Here is a 24,608-nt window from a genome sequence, read left to right on the forward strand (position 1 = left end):
CCACTTTTTTATGGCACTATATCAGCTGTGTCAGATTTTTTTTGTATAACGTCAGAAAATCTGGCGCTATACATTAACGGTGCAGTTACCGTTAATGTATAGCGCCAGGTTTTCTGGCGTTATATATAGTATGGTAACTTTTTTTTTTTATACCTATTTGTGTAGTTTGAGTCCAAAAGAACCACATTTTGGTTCCGGTATGCAGGCTTGAGACAAAGACTATGGCCCACCACAGAAACACCTCAGTGACTGGCTGCTAGCATATCTGAAGCTGAAAGAAAATCTCACCAACAGATATTCGCAAAGCCACGTGGCAGAACAAAGGCCTCTATCTGGTTTGGAAGAATCACAAGGGAAATCCCAAAACAAATTAAGAACCAATCAGCAGCTGCTGAGGTGTCATCTTCCAATCCTGAAAATCCCTTAATTTTGCATATATAGCCCCCACCTTACTTCTTCCCTTCATATCAAACTCAACTGAAAGAAGAAGAGGGGGAAAAAAGCTTCATTAAACAAATGGCCACTTCTGCAATTCAACAATCTGCATTTGTTGGCCAGACAGTTGCTAAATCACAAAATGAGCTTGTTAGGAAAATTGGCAGCTTCGGTGGTGGCCGTGCTACTATGAGGCGTACCGTTAAAAGTGCTCCTCAAAGTATCTGGTATTGTTTTGAATTTTTTATTTATAGTAAAACATCTATATAGCAGCCTTATTTGTTTCGATGTTATTAAAAAAGTCATATTTTATGAAAATCCATTCGGAATAAACCTTGACGTGAATGATTTTCCTATTTATGAATAGTTTCATCTTTATTACTTGATTAAATAGGTATGGAGAAGACCGTCCAAAATATTTGGGCCCATTCTCTGAGCAAACTCCATCATACCTCAGTGGTGAGTTCCCAGGTGATTACGGATGGGACACTGCTGGACTCTCAGCTGACCCAGAAACATTCGCCAGAAACCGTGAACTTGAAGTGATCCACTGTCGTTGGGCCATGCTTGGTGCTTTGGGTTGTGTCTTTCCCGAAATCCTTTCAAAGAACGGTGTTAAATTCGGTGAAGCAGTTTGGTTCAAGGCAGGAGCCCAAATCTTCTCAGAAGGTGGACTTGACTACCTCGGCAACCCAAACCTTGTCCATGCCCAGAGCATCCTCGCCATTTGGGCTTGCCAAGTTGTCCTAATGGGCTTGATTGAAGGATATAGAGTTGGTGGAGGCCCACTTGGTGAAGGTCTTGACAAGATCTATCCAGGAGGTGCCTTCGACCCACTTGGCCTAGCTGATGATCCCGACGCTTTTGCTGAGCTGAAGGTTAAGGAAATCAAGAACGGACGATTGGCAATGTTTTCAATGTTCGGATTCTTTGTTCAGGCTATTGTTACAGGAAAAGGCCCAATCGAGAACCTTTACGACCACATTAATGACCCAGTGGCCAACAATGCTTGGGCTTTTGCCACCAACTTTGTACCCGGAAAGTGAAATGTTTAGTGTGTCTGTTTATCTTTGGGCTAATGAAATTAAAAGATTGGGCTGTTCCTACTATTTAACTTGCTGATGTTTATGCAGAAAATAGTTAATATTTCAGTGTTCTTTTATCATTTTGTTAAGTGGTCATTAAATTCTAATTTGTGAAACTAAAGTTCTGATTATAACTTTGTGGTTACTGAACTGTCCCTCCACATAATCATCCAATTTAAACGAAAAACAATTACTCCATAGTTTGCTAAAATAACTAATGTACAATCATATTTTTCTTTTCCCTGGTAGAAACAATCATCCTATTTCGAGACTGATAAACGAATAATAAGAGCAGCCCGGTGCACTAAGCTTTCGCTATGCACAGGGTCCAAGGAAGCGTCGGACCACAAGGGTCTATTGTATGCAGCCTTACCCTGCATTTCTATGCTCGAATCCGAGGAATAAGCTTGTTTCATAAACCTTAATATACACATTCATGCCAAGGTCAAACATCAGCCTGGATATGGAAAGAGATTTTGAAAAATTTGGTCTTGTAATTCATTATAAACGTTATTTATAGGTAACTCTATTTAATAGAGTTGATTAGTGAGTAACCACAAATTAAATTACAGTGCATACATATAACTTAAATTTGTCGGAAAATTATACATTTGGACAAAACAGAGCACAGAAATCAACGAAAATTAGCTAGAACTGAATAGTAAGGAAATTTTCTAAAGGTACAACCGAACAGAGCAAAATAGAACGCTTAATAATAATCTTTGAAGCTGAAGAGCTAGCTGCGACTTATAAGTCGCATTAAATGAGATTTATAGGTCGCTATACTGAAATGCGATTTATAAGTCGCAATTATAGATTGTTATACTGAAATGCGATTTATAAGTCCCATTTGTAAGATGCGACTTATTGATCTTTGAAGCTGAGCTAGCTGCGACTCATAAGTCGCATTACGTAAATGTTATAGGTCGCTATACTGGAATGCGATTCATAAGTCGCATTACGTAAATGCGATTTATAGGTCGTTACTCTGAAATGCGATTTATAAGTCGCATTTGTAAGATGTGACTTACTGATGTTAAAGTATTAATCTAAATATTCGGTCGTGCATCAGGTACTTACACCAATTTTTTTTTATTTTTTTTTACATTAATGATTAATATTAAGGCGATAATAATATCAACTAATTATGATTAAGTGATAAATATGTGTATATGTCTTGCATTGGTTGCCTATGTGATGAATAAGAGGTCTTAGGTTTAACCTCTAAAAATGAAAAAAAAAAATGTCATAGAAAATGTTTAAGCATATGAAATTCGAATTAATTGAGTTATTAAGTGTTAGAACACTGTATTCAAAAACAGTAAATCAACAAATGTTAGTTTAGAAAACCAAAGCACAAAAAATTCTGAGCCCACAAGTTTCTTGTGTTTCTTTAAGGAATATAATCCCCTCACAATGCCCAAGGTTGCGGATTAATTCCTCCCAGTATAGAACGGAATAACTATTCTGTGATAGCGGCACTTCAAATTATAGAATTTCGGCGAACTCAAATGGCAGAGCAAATCACACAAAATGCTTACGTTTTGTTTTTGAAAAAACAATGCAGAATGCAGAAGTTTGAGGGGAGAGATTTCAGATTTTTCGGTAGTGGAAAATGAGGCTAAGCCTCTCTATTTATAGCCAGCAAGGTTGAGTCCCAACAGGTGCAAAGGTGCATGTTCAATGATAAGGTGTCTATTCAGCTATTGAATGGAACGTTTTTGGTGTTTATTCAGCTATTGGTCGCGAAATAATTCCTCGATCTTCCAACGCGAAAAATATTTAGAAAAGAAAATGTTAAAGATGCAAAAGGAAAATAAATTTGGTCAAAAAAATTATCAATCAATGAAGCCGAAGCCGAAGCCGAGCCGAGCCGAGCCGAGCGAGCGAGCGACGACGACGGCGCGAGCACCACTTCTTCTTAACTCTTTAAGAGCTAGAAGATGAGCTTCTCTATATATACACAAAGATTTTCTTTCCTTCTTCCAATGAGGGACGAAGTGCATTAGTAAAGTGAACTAATTTAAAATTTCACTTCCCTCAATTTCTTTTCCCACCATTTTCCATTCACATCTCTTTTGTTATTAATAACGAAACCCAACAATCTCCCACATGAATGGGGAATGGCTATCCGAAACAAATATGCATGAAAAACTGTGTGTGATTCGCAAGTAAGGATTAATCGCATCTGGATAAGTAGGTTTCCCTTTGAACTTTCCGTAGTGAACATATGTCGAATATACTCGATCAAACGGTAGATTTGATATCTTTGAACCGTCGAACTTTGGTGTATACCTAGATAACCATATGTCACACAATCAACCCTTAACCGTCTTTGGTTCTCATTGTTGTGTTCGTTTCAGCCATGAACACCGCCTGGTTTCATACACGGCGGCTAACACTATTAACACCCGGATAGATGTAATCCTTGTTACCGGCGAGTATGTGTCAAAGTAATCACAACCTTCTCGTTGTCTAAACCCTTTAACAACTAATCTTGCCTTATATTTGTCAATAGTACCATCAGATTTCATTTTCCTCTTGAAAATCCATTTAGAACCCAACTTAATTTCCCGGAGGAAGATCAACCAATTCCCAAGTATGATTACTTAATATGGATTCTATCTCACTATTGACTGCCTCTTTCCAATATTGTGCTTCCGAGGAAGTCAATGCTTCTTTGAATGTTTGAGGCTCATATTCCAATAAGAAAATCTGGTCCAAAGGAAGTAGCTGTCCTTTGACGTTTACTACATCTTGGATTATCCTCATCAAAAGTACTTTCTTTTGCTTCTTCCCGAGGTCGCTTAGATTTTTCATTAGACGACTCACATTCCATTTTATACGGATAAATATTCTCAAAAAATTTAGCATTATCTGATTCAATTACCGTATTAGTATGAATGTCGGGATTTTCTGATTTATGAACCAGAAAACGATATGCCTTACTATTTGTTGCATATCCTATGAAAACGCAATCAACGGGTTTTGGTCCAATCTTTACCCTTTTGGGTTTAGGAACTTGTACTTTAGCCAAACACCACCACACTTTAAAATATTTTAAATTGGGTTTCCTTACTTTCCATTTTTCATAAGGAATGGATTGCGTTTTGCTATGGGGAACTCGATTCAGTATTTGATTAGCTGTAAGAATAGCTTCCCCCCACAAGTTCTGAGGTAAACCAGAACTTATTAACAAGGCGTTCGTCATCTCCTTTAACGTTCTATTCTTTCTTTCTGCAATTCCATTAGATTGCGGTGAGTAAGGGGCAGTTGTTTGGTGAATAATGCCATTTTCCAAACATATTTCTTCAAAAGGAGATTCATATTCGCCGCCCCTATCACTGCTTATCATTTTGATTTTTTTGTTTAGTTGCGTTTCAACTTTATTTTTGTATTGCTTGAATGCTGTATAAATTAGGTAATTAAATAAATTTCTTTTATCATTATTGATCAAAGTTCAGTTCATTTGATCGTTTTATCTTGAAAAACATGAATTTTTCTTATAAAATGTTTTATACCTTGTATCTTTAACCAGATTTTTATTCATTTTACTCATTCTCCTTTTGAAATAACTTACAGTAAAATAAAATAAAAATTGACAAATATGTTATATGATAAAATTGTAAACTTGAACAAAAATATACCCCAACTTTTACTATAAATATATGTAAGAAAAATGAAAATATTGACCATGTCCTACCGTAGAGATTTAACTTTAAGTATGTGTCGTAAAATATTGTAAAGTTGGTGGCTAAAAATTAAATCTGCAAGATTTGAACTTTAGGTTATGGCCTATGGGCTTCTATTTCTCTAACAAAGGGGAAGTATACAAATAGTCATTCTTAGAGCTGCTATTTATGGATTAATCAGCACTTATTTTATCATAAAAATTTGAACTAAAAATTTTAATTTTAAGATTTTGTGTTCTGAAAAATTGAACCGGAAAACTGAAATTCAGAACATATTGGCTAATTCCTAAATATCAGCCCTCTAGAATGACTATCTGATGCTATTTTTATATAAAAAAAAACAAGTCAGTGGACAAGGCATTACGGGTCCACGCAGGATCCGAAAAAGGATAAAAATAGCACGGTATAGCCAGTTTTCGGACTGGTCGATCAAAAATAGCCAGCGTTTACCAAGCAAATGAAAAATAACCACTATTTTGCTGCAATAGAGACCGGTCCAGTATAATATACTGGAGTTCGGTGCACTTGTGTATGAACTCCAGCATATTATGCTGGACCGGTATACTTTGCTGGCTCTAATATAATATACTGGAGACTGGAGCATCGGTGCTCCAAACTCCAGTATATTATACTGGACCAATATACTTGCTGGAACTCCAGTATATTATGCTGGAGTTCTAGTGTACTTATGCTGGAACTCCATCATATTATGCTGGAGTTCCAGCATACTTATTCTGGAACTCCAGTATAATATGTTGGAGTTCAAGTATACTTATGTTGGAACTCCAGCATAATATAGTGGAGTATTTTCCGAGTTTTGAACAGTGTTTTCGCTCAGATTTATCTTTATATAAAAAGTGGCTAAATTTCGATTACTTTTGAAATTGAGCTATTTTTGAACGACCAGTTATAAATCTGGATATTTTTAAAATTTACCCCGAAAAAGAACCGCATTTCTCCTTATTTATGTGCACCCAAGGGTCCGGGTGCACATGTGCTCGTATTGCGCTATTATCCAAAAATATCTTATCCATTCTACCCGAAGGGATAAGAGAGCCTTATTTTCCAAATATCATCTCTTTCTATTTTTTGGCATATTTGTTCTGCAGAAAAGAAGGAGAAATGTTTGAACACATAACAGCAAGTGAAATAGCAGGATTTGGAGTGGGTGCTTTTCTACTTGGCGCCACTGTTTATGCTCCCAAAATTGATTCTTTCATCTCTGCCTCTCAGCGTAGGTATATATGCTATATGTTTCTATTTCCCTTGTTTTTCCTTTTTGAGTTTTCTGTCATTTGCCTTTCCTTTTTTGTATGGTCTTTATCCATTTAGAGAACAGATAGGAATACAATTATTGTCCTTATTAATGAATTATAGTTCATAGCTCTTTCATATTATCAAGAATCCAGCTGCTTTTGTTTATAGTCCATAGTGCTGATAGAGGTGGATCCAGGATTAGGGTTAGGAGGTTACGGGCAGTGGCGAAGCTAGTAATTTTTCCAAGGGTGTTCAAATTTAAAAGAAGTGGAAAAAATTCCGACAAAGGGTGTTCAATATGTGTTAAATACTTTTAAAATGTAATATCTTACCTATGTAAACAGTGCAATTTTTCGACGACCTTGTCAATATGTGGCTTCGCCACTGGTTACGGGTGTCACACTGCTTTGTCCGCAGCGTACTAAGTTTTGCATATCAATATTTACATAAAAGAAGCAAAGTTTAACCGAGGTGTCCGGGTGGCGTCGCACCCCCGCTCACCTACATAGATTCGCCCCTGATAGTGCATATCTAGTAGGAAAACGTTTTTTTGAGCCAAGAGTCTATTGGAAACAGCCTCTCTACCTCACACAAGGTAGAGGTAAGATCTTTGTATACCTCATCCTCTCCGAACCCCACTTGTAGGATTACACTGGGTATGTTGTTATTATAATGCATATCTAATAGTTTTCAAAAAAGAGTTCAAGTTCAAGTTCAAGCACAAGCACGTCGCTTATAAGCTAATTGCAAGAAAATTTCTAGGTAGAAATTGATAACTAACCTACTTTCACATATGACTAAATTTATTTATACTATCAATATATATAACTTAAATCCTTTAAAGAGAACGGGGTAAATTGTATGCTGCTTAAATCTTTTACTAAAAAAGTGGTAATTAAATTATATGATGCATTTTTTTATTCTATGGGCAGCTCACTAGGGATGTGTAAAAGATGTGGAGATTTGAGACTGATAGCATGTTCAAGCTGCAAAGGATCTGGTGTCATTAAAGGAGGACCATTCAATTTCATTCAGTTGGAGAATAAATCGAAAGTACGATCCTCTTCTTGTACTAAATGTGGAGCTAGAGGACATTTTCAGTGTCCCGAGTGTTCTAACAAACTCAGTCGGGCTTGATATAAAGTTGTCTCCGTTGATCTATAGGTAACGGGTTCGAGTCGTGGAATCAGCCTTTGATGCTTGTGTCAAGTTAGGCTGCCTATATTATACCCCAAGGGGTACGGCCCTTCCTCGAACCCTACGTGAATGCGGGATGCTTTGTGCACCGGGCTGCCCTTTAGTCTTGATATACTCTGGATTATGTAATCTTGTAAGCTATTAGTTGTCAATGCTTCTGTAATGGAATCTGTCAAATTTTGATCATTAGACAAAAGTTGTATAATCAGTTTGAATTATGGAAAGAATTATACCTCATGTTGTTGTATGCTTATAAGATAATTGCTGTTGAGTTTTGGAAAGGTTATCTACTATGAGATGACATTTCAGCTTGTAATGATACTTCTTATATTCTGAAACCATATACTAAGGGATAAGGCTTTGCTGCAATTACTTATTTAAGAGTTAAAGTAACTAAAACCAGCAGCTTATGATGAACTAAAAATTTAGGTTTCTTGATTCATGGAAAAATTGAAGGGAAGCATTGGAGCAACAGTCAAGTTGTATTCGTGTGACCTATAGGTTAGGGGTTTCGAGTCTTGGGATCAGCCATTGATGCTTGCATTGGGTAGACTGCCTATATATATTATATTTTCTTTATATGTACATATATATATGGAAAGATAAGATGTGGAATTTAATAGATATTACTACTAGTCGGACAAAAAACTTGTTAATTTAAGTGAGTCTATAATAAGTTATTCTTTTCAACATATTGTGTGAATTAGTATATTGAGAGCAGTTTTAGTGTTTTTTTCTCTGGTTTGGTTAAGGGGCAAGCAAATTTAGTTGCTTATTGCTTAGCAAAAGAGTCTTGAAATTATGGTGTTTCTTTCTATCGGGAGTATGGTCCTAATTTAATTGTAAGATTTTTGGTTGCTCATTCAGTTTAATATAACTTTTTGTTTGAGTTAAAAAAAAGGAGCATTTTTAGTGCAAGATTGAAGGTTTACTTAGATATGAATGGGATTGAACGAACCTTGAAAAGTTGGTATAGATTTAAATCTACAGCTATTTATAGATAAAAGAAAGCTACTTTCACTTTCTATTCCTTCTGTGTTCTGCATAATCAGAAGCTCAGATTGAATACAAATATATATTAAGGCTCCTCTATATGACTTAAATTACTCAAATATGTAATTTACATTGCATTCCTTCCTACCTAACCTAATATTTTTAACGTAAAATTACGCTGCATTTTGATTCAATTGCTGTTGTGGCTGCTTGGTATTCTCATAGCTCTTTAGCAAATCAGCATATCCATCAGCTGAAGCTACGGCAAACTCTGTCAGTGAGCTCACAGCAACTGACATTCCTGCACATAGCACTCGAATGGCAACCTCTGCCATCTTTTCTGCTGTCATTATTTCCTCGTCATGTTGCCCAGCTTCCACAACCTCCATACTCCCAAAAGATTCCCCGCCAAGACTCTTTGACCCACCAGGAGTACGGCGGGAATCTTCCTTTAGTTGTTGTGCATAGAGTGAGCCTACTCCTGCTGCGAAAAAATCTAGTCCTTCAAGTACTGTTGCCTCCCGGATGGAGTCCAATAATCTGGACCATTGGATGCAAATGCTGAATATTGGTGGAGCTCCTGTGGAACGAGGAGGAGACAAGGGTGATTTTGATGTGTCAGAATCTGAACGAGCACATCGTAAAAGCCAGCCTGCTAAAGCATGCAAGTATGATCGTTGAGAAACGATCCATGACTCGAAACAGGCTCTCCAGTTTCTGAGCTCCATCTCAAGGTTAGCAGCAGAACGGGCTAGCCTATGAGCCTCAGAAGGTGACATGACCGTATACTTCCTCATGCCGGACTTCTTCGAAGGTGTTCCAGCGAGTAAGAGCTTGGCTTCATCTAGAGTATGCTTCTGCATTTGGTGGCACTCCGCCATAACCTTCCACATTCTTCCTAACCTGTTGTTGCCATAAAAGGTTAGGTTATGTTGCAAGTCAAAGTACATTAGAGCAAATAACCGTTTATGATCAATAGCAGAAAGAACCCAATTTTGATATTTGAATTACAAATCCAATCTTTTAGCAGTAGGGATGGCAATTGGGGCGGGGCGGGGCAGGGCAATCTTTGACCCACTAAAATTTTAACCCGCCCTGCCCTGCCCCGTTTAGCCTTGTTCCAAAATTTTGCCCCGCCCTGCCCTGCCCTATTAAGCCCTGCCCCGCCCTGCCCCGTTTAGATTCAATTTCATCTTTTTTCTTTATTTTTTATTTTCCAGTAGTCTAAATTTTCAAATGGCTTGCTATTTCACTTAATACTTTCATTTCTTTTCAGTGGTTCAATTATCAATTTATGAAAGAAAAAAAGATATGGACAATAAAAAATGTAAGGAATGAATTGGGCTCAAAGGCTCAAACTACCTAATGGCCCACTAATGGGACTAAGGGCTGACCTACAACCTGCCCTGCCCCATTAAGATTTTTCAAAAATGTAGTTGTGCCCTGCTCCGCCCTGTCCCGCCCCATTTATATGTTCTCCTGCCCTGCCCCGTTTAGCGTTTGCCCTGCCTCGCCCCGCCCCAATTGCCATCCCTATTTAGCAGCTAATTGATAACAAGGTTTAGCTCCAAATCATAATTGTCTGAAAAAAACAAATTGAGAACGGTATATCTTTTAAATTTCAATAGAAACCGACGGAAAAGAGTCTCTGAAGCTCTAAATGTGCAAGAAACTCAAGACTTTTGAGGTCCTTCTGGAAAATTTGATATTTAGGGAGCTTGATGTGAAAGATATATCTGATAAGAATCGCAAACAACTCCAGTAGACAGTGAAGTGCAACTAAAAATCAAATAGGTGGAGCTCTTTTGCTGTTACTTTGTCTTTTACTGAGAAACTGATAATAATGATCTGTGATGGTAACAATTTGTTTAACAAGGTAAACTGTCTTTAGAAGCTCCATAAGTTTTTTTTTCTTTGATAATACCTGATTTTTGCGTTAAATAACATTTTCAAGTTTTTCCAAATAAAAATCTTTTTGTAAATATGTTTAATGTACATAATCGTAGCATTGGAATGAGTTGACAAGTATAGATATAGCTGAAGAACCTTAGTAACAGGGATATCAGATACATACCCTTGCACTAATTCTAAAAGCTGAGGCTGCAGTTCTTCATCCCTTAAAGTTTCAATCCTTCTTGAAATAGATTCAACGGAGTGGATTGAAACCTTTATCTGAGTATCCAGATTCCTAATGACTGTTCTTGTTTTATCCAAAGATGACGGATCTGCTCCATTCACATCTTGATTTCTGAGTTGTGCCAACTTTTTCTCATACGCTAGCCGGACACGCTCACCTGCCTATTGAACATTACAACAGTCAACAGTAAAGGACTGATCCCCACAATTAACATCTTGGACTCATTAGGTTAACAGGATAATGTTACTTAAGAAAAAACATGTTTGGGAGGTCAGATTAACTAACATGTTAAAAGAAATTTTAAACCAAAATGTCATTTATTTCTTACACGCATGCATGTCTTGCATTTTCCGGTTATTTTGGGAATAAACAGTGATAATTATTCTTCTTACACAAGGGTCATATTTGGATTCATTTTCTTTCCAACTGGTTGAAGTGAAGATAATTCATGCACTCATTCACTTTATTCATACATGCATGTCTTATGAACAAAGATAATTTTTCTTCTCGCTCAAGAGTCATATTTGATTTCTTACACAAGGGTCATATTTGGATTCATTTTCTTTCCAACTGGTTGAAGTGAAGGTAATTCATGCACTCATTCACTTTATTCATACATGCATGTCTTATGAACAAAGATAATTTTTCTTCTCGCTCAAGAGTCATATTTGATTTCTTCTCTTCCCAAAGGTTAAGAGACTCATCCTACTTTTAAACAGAAACTAGTTGAAATTGACTTATATCTTTAAGTGTTTTAGCAGCAAGATCATACCCTGACTTCATCATAAAGTTTTTTCTCCCAAGCATATAATCTGTCTAAGGTTGATTGATGACTGCTTGAGAAAATGTTGGATTCATCAGACACATCACTACTGCTCTGATAACCCTCATCTCTTAAAGTTGAAGGATTAATCAAAAATCTTGAAGAGGATGATCTTGATGACCCCGAGCGAAATAGAGCTACTGGATTCAACATTTTCATGGCTGCAAAACAAAATTAAGCTCATTAGCATTCCAACATCAATACTTCATAACTTTAACCAAAAAATATGGACCATGTCTTTAAATAAGAAATCTGAGGTACTAGGATTAATTGATGACAATCAGAAAAAATAAGCAGGAGCTTAATTCTTCTAACATAGAAAAAATGGTCACTGCTTCTACTAGTGATGACTTCTCTATTGTTTGCTTGAGAAAATGACGTAAAGAAACTTCTATAGGAAGCACATCATCACATCTGAAGAACATGGAGCTTCAAAGTGAAAGAAAATTCTTCCTTTTAGATCGCTCATGCATAAAGAAACTCAGTGTCTTCTCGTACAATCCAATGGTATACTGTTATGTTGAATCTAGCACATTTCTCCTGAAATACATCAGTTAATTTTGACAAGAGACCTCGAAGAAAATTCCAGATCTAAAAAGCCATAAAACTAGCCTTTCCATGCTACTAGGAACACGCAGGACTCGTTGAAATTTGAACATGCTAATATAATGTGACGGTTGTTTCACTGCATTGATACATTTTGGAATATGTGGCACCATGCCATCAATAAATATATCTTTGTTCATAGAATGAATAGTCATGAAGAACAAGAAAATCAGATAAATGTTGTGAAGTAAGCATTTATGCAAAAACCTTACGTGACAGATCATTCGACTGCAATGAGTACTGAGCCCTGATAGCCTCTAACACAGCCGACACCTCTTTAGCAGAAGTACAAGCAATCATAAACTGACTTTCAAGTTCCTTAATAACTTCCGACATACTTGTAGGCCTTCTATTCACATAAACAGTGAATCCAGGTGTTTCCTCTTTTGCTTCAGGATCGGCAACTGCCGTCTCTTTATTGCTGAGTTGGCCTACATTCTGTGCCTTTGCGACTGTTGTGGTTTGGTTGGGTTTAGATAGTAATTCATGAATATGGGGAGCATTTTCATGTTCATCATCCGTTTCTTCCTCATCGCTATCATCATCGTCGTCGTCGTCGTCATCGTCGACGTCTTCCACCACAACTTCATCTTTATCAAAATTGTGAGGGATTTTGGTCCTATCCTCTTTCACATCCTCTCCATGATCAGTTTCTTCTACCTCCGTTTCCTCTTCTAATTCAGGAATTCCTTCTTGCTCTCTAACTTGCCTTAGCCCATCATTGTCATCGTCGAGAATTGTCTGCTCAATACTGTTTCTCATAGGATAACCATAATAATCTAATGAAGAAAATGGGTTCCAGAAAAAATCCCATTGTGATGTTTGTGGCGAAGGGGGAGGAAAGTTAGGCCTATTGTTGGGGGAATACTGAAAAAACGAAGAGTTCATCGGTGAGGATTGCATAGAAAAGAAACTATCCATACCATATTGATGAACCGGGGAGTAAGCCTGAATTCTGACTGTTTCGGGTGAATGAGGTCTTTCTTCAACAGAAACAGCAGGGTTCCCACCTGACCTAAGATAATTAATTTTTATAGAGGATTTGGTTTTGGGTTCAGACTTCAAGTGTGTTATGGAAAAGGATTTTGGTTCTATGGAGATAAAACCAGGACTTACTTTCTTAATAGGAGTAAAGGGTGGTGGAGTTTTAAACGAATCCAATAAAAACTCACGAGGCTCATCGACTTCAACATAATCTTTAAGGGCTGCAGAAACTCTTTCCATGGCAAGAACATAAGCCATATGTCCGGAAGCAAATCGCATTCTCTGTTCCACTGCTTGTTTAATGAACTTCCTTCGATCTTTACAAAGTTGAACGGCCTCTTCATCATCCAACTTGGATGAAGAACATCCCATTTCTCTCAGAATATATAGCTTTATCTCTCTCTCTCTACTACTCTTAGAGTCTAAGAATTCTTCAGGCTTGAATCAAAAGAGGAAAGGAGATCAAGTCGTCTTAATATGGTCACCAGATTCATATGGAAACCAGCAAACTGTTCAAAACAAGAAAGTGATATTCAGAAAGCTTCATTCTCAGAGAGAATCATAAGATATATAACCAAGAAGAAAAGAAACAAAACAGCAAACTATTCTATGCATATATTATTGGAAATAATGTTAGCTTCAGGTTCTTTGCCTTTTTTATAAGCCATATAAAAAGAGAAAACTTGAAAACACTTGTTAATATCTGGTTTACAGAAATTGAAATGCTTTCTCCCCAAGTGATCAAAGATCATTTCAAGTAATGAAATATTTAAGGAAAATTTTCCAATTAACTGACACTATGATAAGAGCTTAAGAGAAAACAGATTGCAACTCAATGTAAGCAATTTTACCTTACTTTTCTGTTTGAAAAGGCAATTATAATTATCAGAAGAACATTCACCAAAAGTAAGAGCAAATTTAGCAAATATATAAATTTGTGCTAACTACTCAATAAGCCAGTAAAGCTGATGAAGCAAAAAAATTATTAAAAAAAATTTAAGTAAAAATATGGAGATTAAATGATGAAAATCCACTAGAGAAGCTTGTAATACTAACCACACTTTACCAATGAATTGTAAAAGCTAAATATTATGTTTGCAATGCACCCTGCACCCTTTAGGCATCAAAATTGAGATAAAACAGAAAAGATCATAAGAAAAATAGCAATTGGTTTCAGTATATTCAGCTAATAAATTACACACAAAAAAAAGATCCATTTTAATATTTCCAGGTTAATTAGCTGCAACAGTCAGCAACAAACAATATCCCAGAAATTTTCGCATTTCCTAAAATTAAACATGAACAAAAAAAACTACTAAAATCTGCAAAAAAAAAAAAAAAAAAAAAACGAAGCTCACACGAAAAAACTGGACTTGCTTTCAGGTTTTCCTAACTTCCTGAAATACCCTTCTAACAAACAAATAAACTGAATATAATAGAAGACAAAAACGAAATTGTAGTGATATTAAGGCCGTACCTGGTAAAATTGAAGATGAGAATAATGTGAAGTAAAATTCAGATGAAGATGAACCAAAGTGGAGTTTGATCAGTGAGAAGTGTGTGACTGTGTGAGAGATAAAGAGATAGAGAGACGTTGAGAGAGAGAGAAAGCAACGGTCAAAACAGATTTAAAGTGAAGAAAAGCAAAGCCCATAAAAGAAGAACAAAACTCACCGAAAAGCAAATACATGGCAAAGGCAAAGAATATGGTGAGGTTTGCGAATACGACGCTTTTTTACTTTCTGCCCTTCATGTTTTGTTTATTTACGGAAGTACCACTCATTAATCTTTTTCTAGCTTTATATTTGATTACGCGGCATACTATTTAGAAAGAATTACAAGAAAATACACATGACTTCACACCATAACAAAAAATAGCCTATATTTTTAAGTTTTACCTCACCTAGCCCACGTTATACATATTTTGAAAACTGAAATGGTATTTTAAATTCTTAAGCATTATGACCTTTCCATATCTATGTAGCGGTTACATATCCTCTCCAGGAAGAGGTCTTCTAAAAGCTTCTTCTTTGTTGCTCGTGTTTTTCAATTACAATTGCTTAAAATTAGAGTGTCAATTGTTATTACTCCCTTCGTCCTATTTTTATTGATTTTAGTTGGAAATATTGTGCTTTTGAAAACACTAGCAAATTCAAAATTTGTGTTCTTACAACCATTGCTTCTAAAAGTTATGGAGTTAAATCTATGTTCTCACAATCATTACTTTCACTCTCTCTTCTTCTCACATCATCTACATATGTTTCAAGGGACCGTGTATTTTCTGCTTGTCCTCTTGTGTCACCTGCTTGCAATGTAAGAAAATTGAAGAGTAGAAATCCACCATTGGAGACCATTCAAAGCTTTGTTTTTGAAAATGGTCTTTTTAAATTTGTTAGTTGTTTGGATTGAGTATTGTTCCAATTGATTGAGAATATCAATAGGAGTTCAAAATTTAAATTTGAAGTGATTTGGAGTAGATTTGAGCAAGATTTGAGTTAAATTTCAAAAAAGACACAAGGAAGAAGACGAAGTCAGTTCTTTGTATAATTATATATAATCTTGTATAATAGTGTATATTAGTGTAGAACACAGCTTATACACTATTATACACTTTTATACACCTTTATACAAGCGTCTGTAGACGAACTTCTTCCACGATTTTCAGTTGCAATTCTTGTTCAAAACCAGTCCAAATCTCCATTAAATGACTTCAAATTTTATATACAACCTCCTTATACTATTTCTAACAAGTCTAAATAACACCCACTCCAAATTTCTCACAAAATCAAATTCGGAATTTAAACCCACATATTTAAGCTTGTTAAAAATCTAATTTTCACCACCCAAATGAGTTTGGTTTGTTGAATTAATATTTGAGTCACAGTTAGTTACTGATTCGAAAATAAATTTAAAAGCTTGAGGAATTTTTTTTAAAAATTAAATAGTAATTTTGAGAATCTATTGGAGTTGGATGTTGAATCTTAGCCTATTATTTTTGGGCTAGTTGATTGTAAATTAAAATATGGGCTATAAAATTGAAAAGTAGGGAGCCCAGTTGTTCTAATGTGAAATTATCCCCACTATTTATTTGATTTTGACACTTCGGTTTTCTACTTCTTTATTTGTGGGTCATAATATCTATATGATTTGCTATGTGTGTGAAATGAATTCTCTTCCAACTTTCCTTCAATTCTATTTTAGGGATTTTTGAAATGTTTTATAAAATGAAAATAAACATGTGTATAGATCATTGTAGTTTCTCAATACAGTAGAGGAGCTAACTTTAGGTTATTTGGGTCGAACTCAGCAGTTTTGAACGAACCTTTATTTGTCGTAAGAAAAATTCAATGAATAAATAAAAATATTAATTTAGAATTTAATAACATAAAAATACTAAAATTTGAACTCGAAAGTTTTAAATTCTCGCTTCGCATTTGTTCATATATATTATAGTTCGTTAGAAGAAATTTTTTGGTCCAAACACCTCTTACTACTTGTTTGGATGGTTGTTATAGATCTTTTCATAATGTATCATATCGTATCGTATTGTTTTGTATTGTATTGTATCATGTGATATATACAATGTTTGGATTTTATATAAAGAGGTATGATAAAGAATAAATAGGATTATTTAATAATATGAAAAGGCAAGATGAGAGAAAAATATAAGGTATCGATGCAACCATACCAAATCGGTCGTTACATAAAGTGGCACTTTTCTTTGTTACGTAACATCGAATTTGAAAATACGATACAATAAATTTAAGTAACAGTCAAAACAAACATTATATTTAAAATAACAATACGATGCAATACAATAGTTAAGAACCATCCAAACAAGTTATAAGTGGTACTTTTATCATTTGGTGGAGATGAGGGAAGGGTTAGTTGTGTAAGTACTAAATACTAAAGGCTCTCCAATCTATTTTTATTAAGTTTTCAAAAATAATGTTACTATATAAACTTTTGGTTAAGTATAACATTTTTTTTTTCCTAAACGAAGGGACAAAGAAACAAGGGAAAAAGTTGTTAACGACTTAAGACTTTATGCCAAAATTTTCCTCTTTTTTTTTTTTTTTTTTTTTTTTTTTTTTCTAAAATATTTTCCCTTTGGAAAATGCATAGTGGGTGAAGAACAAGCCAAAAGAAGAAAACTGCCAGCCAACGTGCGTGTTCACCATTTTATTATTATTTCACATCAATATTCATTACTAATTAATCAAATATTTAGAAAACAATATATTTAGAATTAGTTTGCAAGATTTATATGTCATACGACCTCCTCACAAATTGTAATTTTTTTAATACGAGAAATCTTATACATATGATATTTACATCAAATCACGTTAATTTACTAAATTCACGTGATGAATGTATATCAATAAACATATTAATTAACTACAGTTAATTTAGTGATACAAATATTCGTAATGATACAATTTATGAATTTATTAATTTAATGTAAACCTCATACGTGAATCTTTTTCCCTTTTAAATATATCTATTTTGGTGATTTGTTTTAATTTGTAAAAACTTTCTATATCCAGAATAGAGGAATCATATTCCTGTGTTGTTGGCATAAAGAAAAATATTCTTCCTACATTCCTTTAGTACACAGGTGGTGGTCTTGCATAAACTTTATACTCCTTTTTATAGTATGAACTAAACTTCAACTTTTTAAAGTTTTGATTTGGTATTAGCAAAAAAAAAGTTTTTTGATTTTGTTGGATTCGTAATGCATGTGATATATTTTTTAGTAATTGCATTTTCTTTTAAATGTGTTCTCATTTTCCCTTGATGCTTATTTTTCGGTATCATGAATATAGTAATATTTCTCGGACGTCAATTTCTCTTCTTAATGAAGTGTCAAAACTCTTTTTTTTAAAAAAAAAATAGATATAGTTAGATGAGTATTTAGACAAATAAGTATGGAATAGAATTGAAATCATACTCTTTTTACCACGGTTTACATATATTAATCATCCTAAATACTTAACAAAGATGATAGCACAATGAAAAAGTTAATTATATCTCTTTAGTCCTACATTTTGTATATAAAACTAATCTCTTAACTAGTATTATTATTTTTGAAAAATAGTCATATTTATTCCATAGTAAGTACTCTCGTTGTTGCATATTTAGTGGGCGTTTGGGCATAAGAATTGTAAAATTTCAGAAAAAGTAAAATAGTTTTTCAAGTGAAAATTAAAATTATGTTTGGACATGAATATAATTTTGGATTGTTTAAAATTTTTGTGAATGGTCTGAAATGAAAATTTTAAAAAATAACTTTTTGGAGTTTTTGAAATTTATCTTCAAGTGAAAATCGAAAATTTTATGGCCAAACATTATTTTCGAAAAAAGTTAAAAAAAAAATCGACAAAAAAAGAAATTTATTTTTATAGCCAAAGGGTCCTTAATTATTTTTGCCTTCAGTTTGAAAGACGATAAGGTAATAAAACGGATACGTGGAAACACACTAATACACCCGATTAATTTATCAAACCAAACTCTTGCCATAACCCATTACCCATATAATAGTCAAAATTAATATTTTAAATTTTCTCTTTAATCAAATGAAAATCACGTTGAAATTTGATGGGAACACTATCACAGCTAACTACTAAAAAGAAAGAAAATATTTTGGGAAAAAACTAAAAAGAGAGTAGGCCAATAAAGCAAAAGAGATAAAGCGAATACAGCTTTAATTCCACCAGATGCCTCGTAACAAGTACAGATGGAAATGCCACTGTTTCTTGTACAAATTTCAAAAATGCCATTGTCTTAAGCTGATGATCCATTTTGAAATTTAATACTCATCATTAAGTTCTAAATTATATACGTTAAATAATAATTTTCATTTTGACGAAGATTATATGGGTCAAAACAAGTAATTATGGAAAACATAGTCGTACAATTTTCCCATTAACTCATGTTCCAAGAAAATTGTCTCCTATTTCTACCTTTGTGGGACATAAGCGTCCTTTTGTTATTTATTACTTCCGATCTATAATAAGTGACCAATTTGCTTTAGACACATCCATTAAGAAAATACTAAGTGCCCGTTTAGACATAAAATTTGATGGAATTTTCCCAAAAAATCTTACTTTTTTTCGAAAATAGCGCTTGTTCATAAAATTTCCAATTTTCACTTGAAGATGCATTTTGGAAATATTCGAAAATTTGAAAAACTGCAAAAAACTGTTTTTCAAAATTTTAACTCAAATCACTCACAAAACTTCAAAAACAACCTAAACTGAAATTTATGTCTAAATATAACTCTAATTTTTAAATACCATTTTCACTTGAAAAAAAAATTCACAATGTTTTCGAATTTTACAATTCTTATGTCCAAACGCCTACTAAATTCTAGACGAAAATAGTTAGTGTGCCATTCATTAAATGTTGCACCATAGTTATAGTAGCACTTACTTCTCTTTTCAAATGTGAGGAGTAAATGACTTTTTAGGGATACGTACATAAGGGTAATTTTGAAAAAACAAATTGAATTTTTTCTTGATTATATAAATGAATACTTATTTTGGACCAAAATAAAAAAGCAAATTGGTCACTTATTATGGACCGGAGGGAGTAATTGTCAACAAAACATGAATCAAAAGGAAAAAGCAAAACTATTATCGGTTTGAATTATTTGTCTTTTAAAGATTTTTACACATTCCTTGAAAATATTTAGTTGTTTTAATAATAAAAGTATAATTTTTATTTTTTCTTTAAGCATCTCACTTAATTAATACTATGGAATACATATGAGAGGACGACTCAATTTTTCCAGATCAAGATCACTTCCACACCGTTTAATAGTAAGGAAATATAGAGAAAATCTCTCCATTTTTTTATTATTAGAATTTAGAAGGGCATTGACTTTGGATTCTCAGTTACTACTTCATGTTTATCTTTGCTTTATTTTATTGCCTAGACATTAATGTATTAAGTAATAATTTATTGTTACATTAAGCAACTACTTCTGCACTAATCATACTTCCTCCGGTCCAAAATAAGTGATTTTTTGGCCTATTTTTTGTGGTCCAAAATAAGTGATTTTTCCAGATTTCAAAAATGAATTAATTATTTTTTTCCTACATTGCCCTTGGAGTAAATAATGTTGGAGTATGTGTTAAGAGTGTTTATGTGAAGAGATAGTAAAGGTTAATATGGTCAATTTCATTGCTAATTAATGTTAAAAGGTGAATTTCTTAAATATGTGTGAAAACAACTAAAAAATTACTTATTTTGGACCGGAGGAAGTTTTAAACAAATTATTGTTTAAATTGTTGCTTATTTATTTAACAAGATTCACTTTTTGACAAATTAAATTTAGTCTAGTGATCGATGAGGATCAAATCTTGAGAAGGACAAAATATTATTTCAAATTTAATGCTACTGTTTGCGTCTTTATATGTTAGCCATATTCATGTCAAATATTAAATAATAAGATATTTGACCTCGGGAAAAAACTTCATTATTATATTTTGTTTTCCCTTCTCTGGCTGGTTCTCCTATTTGCCATACAGCCAAAGAATAAGACAATATTATAACGGTGGGCGATGTTTCAAAATTTATTTTCTTTTCTGACCCCAAAAGCTCAGGAATTAGGACAGTGAAAATGCCATTATGTAGTCGTTTTAAAAATAATAGTTAAAAAATATTTATTATATATATATATATATATATATATATATATATATATATATATTTGTATGTTATATATAAAGAAATACGAATTTTATACATTTTTGTGGCTACATAAATTTACGTTTGAAATAACGACATGTGCATTAAGCTACATGTTTAAGATTTATGTACTTTTTGTTATGTAATAACAATAATAATAATAATAATAATTTTTTTGGTTAAATGGAAAATTTTATTCAACCAAGTATAATTATTTACAAGCACCCCCGCTCATTGGACTCTAGAGACAGGATCATACAAAAATAACTATGAAACTCTCGCTATACTAGCTAATACCAGTTTCAAGCTCTATAACTTCTCAGAAGGGTATCGGTTGTAGAGGCGAGGATTTACTGGTAGCTCCTAGCCTAGATAACCTCTTAATCTATCTAGTTCATTCTGCCATTTGGAGTATCTTTGCCCTACAATATGCAATTGTAGAGCTATTTCTTTCAGTCTGTCTATAGTTGTTCTCTTCAGTTGTTGAAATCTTCTACTATTTCTTTCCATCCAAACATGATAGATTGTGGCTGCAAATATGAAGGCAAGGATGGCTGCTCTTGGATGCTTGCTTCTTGTTATGTTTGTCAGCGAAACTAGTTCCTCACTCCATGATCTAACTTGCCTATGCATTCCTGTCCATTGAAGTAGTTTCTGCCATATAGTTTTGGAGTAGTTGCATTCAAAGAACAGGTGAGTGAGTGTTTCCTCTGCATCTGTTGAGCATAGACACACTCACTTTGCACTTGTATTCTCCACTTTTGTATTTTGCCTACTGTTACCAGTCTGTGTTGAAGAGCCATCCACAGAATAAACTGATATTTTGGTATCATACCTTTACTGAGAATCAAGCTTTTCCAATAGACTTTAAAGTATTGAGGAAGATTGTCCTTATAGGCTTTCTTAATGCTGAATTTGGCATCCGTTGCATAAGTATGTATTCTATCCATGTCAGGTGCGAGCCATTGTCTAGCCTCAAATATCTTTCTAACCACCCAGATTGCTTGCCTTGGTGCTCTTATTTCCTTTAAGTCTTTCCCTTTAATGTATTGATGTTGAATCCACAAGACCCAAAGTGTATCTTTTTTCTGAGAGATTGCCCAAAACAGCTTCAATATTTGCAGCTCTATTCCACAGGTGAAATTGAGTATATTTAGTCCACCGGTAGATCTCGGCTGGCATATGGTTTCCCAGGCAATGGGTGCCCTGTTAGCATTCTCCTTTGTACCATGCCAGAGGAAATTTTTGCAAACTGCTGTAACTAGTTTAACTACTTTTTTTGGGAGTAGAAAGATCCGAGCCCAGTAGGTTTGAATCTCAAACAAAATATTTTTTATCAATTGGAGTCTTCCTACATAGGATAAAAACTTAGAATACTAACATCTGACCCTTGGCAGTCAGTTTTGTAGCAGATAGTGGTACTCCTAGGTATTTGAAGGGAAGGCTGCCCAGAGAGAAGTGGAGCTCAGCCAGGAGTTATTGCCTGAATTCAGCCTTGACACCAGCAATGGGGGAGCTCTTCTCCATATTAGCTTTAAGTACTGATACAGATGAGAAGTGTTCAAAGTAATTCATCATGAGTTGCACTAATATTCTATCTGCTCTACAACACAGGAGCAGGTCATCAGCAAAATATATATGAGTGATGTGTTTCTTAGAGCATTTAGGATGATAGTTGAAGTTTGGAATTCTTTGTAGCTGCTTTAGTGCTCTATTTAGGTATTCTATCACAAGCACAAAGAGATATGGTGACATAGGATCCCTTGCCGCAGACCTTTCTTTGCTGGGAATCTAGCTGTTATACCACCATTTATCAGCAATGTATAGCTTATGTGGTTACACACTCCATGATCAGATACACCATCTTGTGAGGAATCCCAAATTCAATCCATAGTTGCTTAAGGAAACTCCATTCTACTGATTCATAGGCTTTTCTAATGTCAGCCTTTATAATGCATCTTGAAGACACTGATTTTCTTATGTATCCTTTCACCAACTCATCTGCAAGTATGACACTGTTTAAAATGTTTCTCTCTTCTATGAAGGCAGATTGAGCTGGATCAACAAGATAATCCACTGCTGCTTTTAACCTCTTAGTCAGAATCCTAGCAATGATCTTGTATATAGTAGAGCAGCATGCGATTGGCATGAATTCTTTAACATATGTGGGTGATCAACCTTAGGGATCAGGGTGGCAGTGGTACAACTTATCTCTTTGAATAGCTTGCCTGTTTCAAAGAATTGTTGGATAGCTTCTGTGTCTTCTTCCCCTATAATTGACCAGAATGTCTTATAAAATTCAGTTGGGTATCCATTTAATCCTGGTGCTTTATCATCTAGGAGGTCCATTACTGATTGCAGGACTTCTTCTTTTGTCATAGGGTTCAACATTGATTGTTGTTAGGCTAGGGTCAAAATGGGGCCATCCCTAGTTATGTTGATGTCTAAATTAGGAAATATAGGAGTTGCTTCTCCCAGTAGCTTCTTGAAATAGCTGATAAACTCATTCTGAATCTGGTCTGACTTAGTTAGTCTAGCATTTTGCTCAGTGTAGATGCAAGATACTTTGTTCCTTGCTTGTCTAGCTTTTAGATAGGTATGGAAGTACTTGGAGTTTGAATCCCCTTGTGCTATCCATATAACTCTTGATTTTTGCCTATGTACTCTTTCCTGTATTGCATCCCATTTCTCAGCATTGTGAGTGTCATTTTTTCCTTCTCTATGAGTGCTGGATTGAAATGATCCTCATGTAAGGCCCTTTGAACTACCTCCAACTTCTTCTTCAGATTCTCTAGTTTGCTATCAATGGAAAAAAAATCGTTGTGGATGTCCTTAGTTTGTATTTCCAGCATCTTCAGCTTCCTGCAGATCTTAAACATAGTATGGCCTTGTATTTGTTGTGTCCAAACTGTTCTGATTGCTTCTCTACAGTTTTCCTGTTGTAGAAGCACTGTCAAGAGATTGAAAGGTCTCTTGACTTTAGAACCGTTTACTACTATATTCAGCATGATTGGGGAGTGGTCTGAAACTCTTGGAAGCAAGTACACAACTTCAATACCTGCATATGTCTGGAACCAATCGAGGTTGCCAAAAGCACAATCAATGTGGTTATATATTCTCTCATCTACATCTCTTTTATTGCTCCAAGAGAATTGACAACCTCATTTGGTGATTTTCCCTACTCCAATATCCTCAATACATTGTTGGAAATATATAATTTCCTATTAGTGTACTGGAGCTCCATTTATCTTATTCCCCACTGATAGAATACTATTAAAATCTTCTAGAATGATCCATGGGCCACTTAGCTTCGCATGTATGGCCTTAAGTTGATCCCACAGAGGCTTCCTGTCAGTAGTGGTATGCAATCCATAAACAAAGGTTCCATAGCAGCAGAAAATTGTATTTCTATCTTGGATATAACAATGTATAAGCTGGCTAGAGGATTGAAGCACTGTAGTTTTAACATTCACTCACTTCCATCCAATCCAGATTCTTCCCTTTGGTGTTGAGGTGTAGTTATCTACAAATTTCCATCCTGCTCCAAGCTTCTTTTGTGTCAATGCAGCCTTTGACTTTTTCACTTTGGTTTCAAAGCATCCTACCATATCTATCTTATTGTTAAACAAAAACAATTTAAACTTTTTTTGTTTGTAGGGCTTATTCAGCCCCCTTATGTTCCAAGTGCTGAAGATCATGGTGGAGGT

At 34.6% G+C, this 24,608-nt stretch overlaps 3 protein-coding genes across 4 annotated transcripts; 2 read left to right on the plus strand and 1 right to left on the minus strand.

Annotated features, from left to right (window-relative positions):
• The first annotated feature begins 457 nt into the window (after window positions 1-457).
• LOC109210671 (chlorophyll a-b binding protein 37, chloroplastic-like) lies at window positions 458-1,597 on the plus strand. The gene is made up of 2 exons (XM_019374122.1): window positions 458-662; window positions 830-1,597. The coding sequence occupies exons 1-2, from the start codon at window positions 517-519 to the stop codon at window positions 1,479-1,481; spliced, it is 798 nt and encodes a 265-aa protein (XP_019229667.1). The 5' UTR covers window positions 458-516; the 3' UTR covers window positions 1,482-1,597.
• A 4,608-nt stretch (window positions 1,598-6,205) lies between these two features.
• On the plus strand, window positions 6,206-7,947 carry LOC109210673. The gene is made up of 2 exons (XM_019374126.1): window positions 6,206-6,450; window positions 7,402-7,947. The coding sequence occupies exons 1-2, from the start codon at window positions 6,335-6,337 to the stop codon at window positions 7,604-7,606; spliced, it is 321 nt and encodes a 106-aa protein (XP_019229671.1). The 5' UTR covers window positions 6,206-6,334; the 3' UTR covers window positions 7,607-7,947.
• Window positions 7,948-8,663: 716 nt separating this feature from the next.
• LOC109210672 lies at window positions 8,664-14,877 on the minus strand. 2 transcript variants are annotated; one of them, XM_019374123.1, is made up of 5 exons: window positions 14,687-14,877; window positions 12,438-13,718; window positions 11,569-11,780; window positions 10,734-10,957; window positions 8,664-9,562 (listed from the first exon to the last, which is right to left on the minus strand). In XM_019374123.1, exons 2-5 carry the CDS (start codon window positions 13,579-13,581, stop codon window positions 8,833-8,835), a joined length of 2,310 nt encoding a protein of 769 aa, XP_019229668.1. In that variant the 5' UTR covers window positions 13,582-13,718; window positions 14,687-14,877; the 3' UTR covers window positions 8,664-8,832. The 2 variants fall into 2 exon arrangements, with proteins under 2 accessions (XP_019229668.1, XP_019229670.1); XM_019374125.1 differs by lacking the exon at window positions 14,687-14,877 and adding an exon at window positions 14,266-14,433.
• Between the last annotated feature and the right edge of the window lie 9,731 nt (window positions 14,878-24,608).

Source organism: Nicotiana attenuata, unplaced genomic scaffold (genome assembly GCF_001879085.1).
Source record: "Nicotiana attenuata strain UT unplaced genomic scaffold, NIATTr2, whole genome shotgun sequence".
Taxonomy (NCBI): Eukaryota; Viridiplantae; Streptophyta; class Magnoliopsida; order Solanales; family Solanaceae; genus Nicotiana; species Nicotiana attenuata.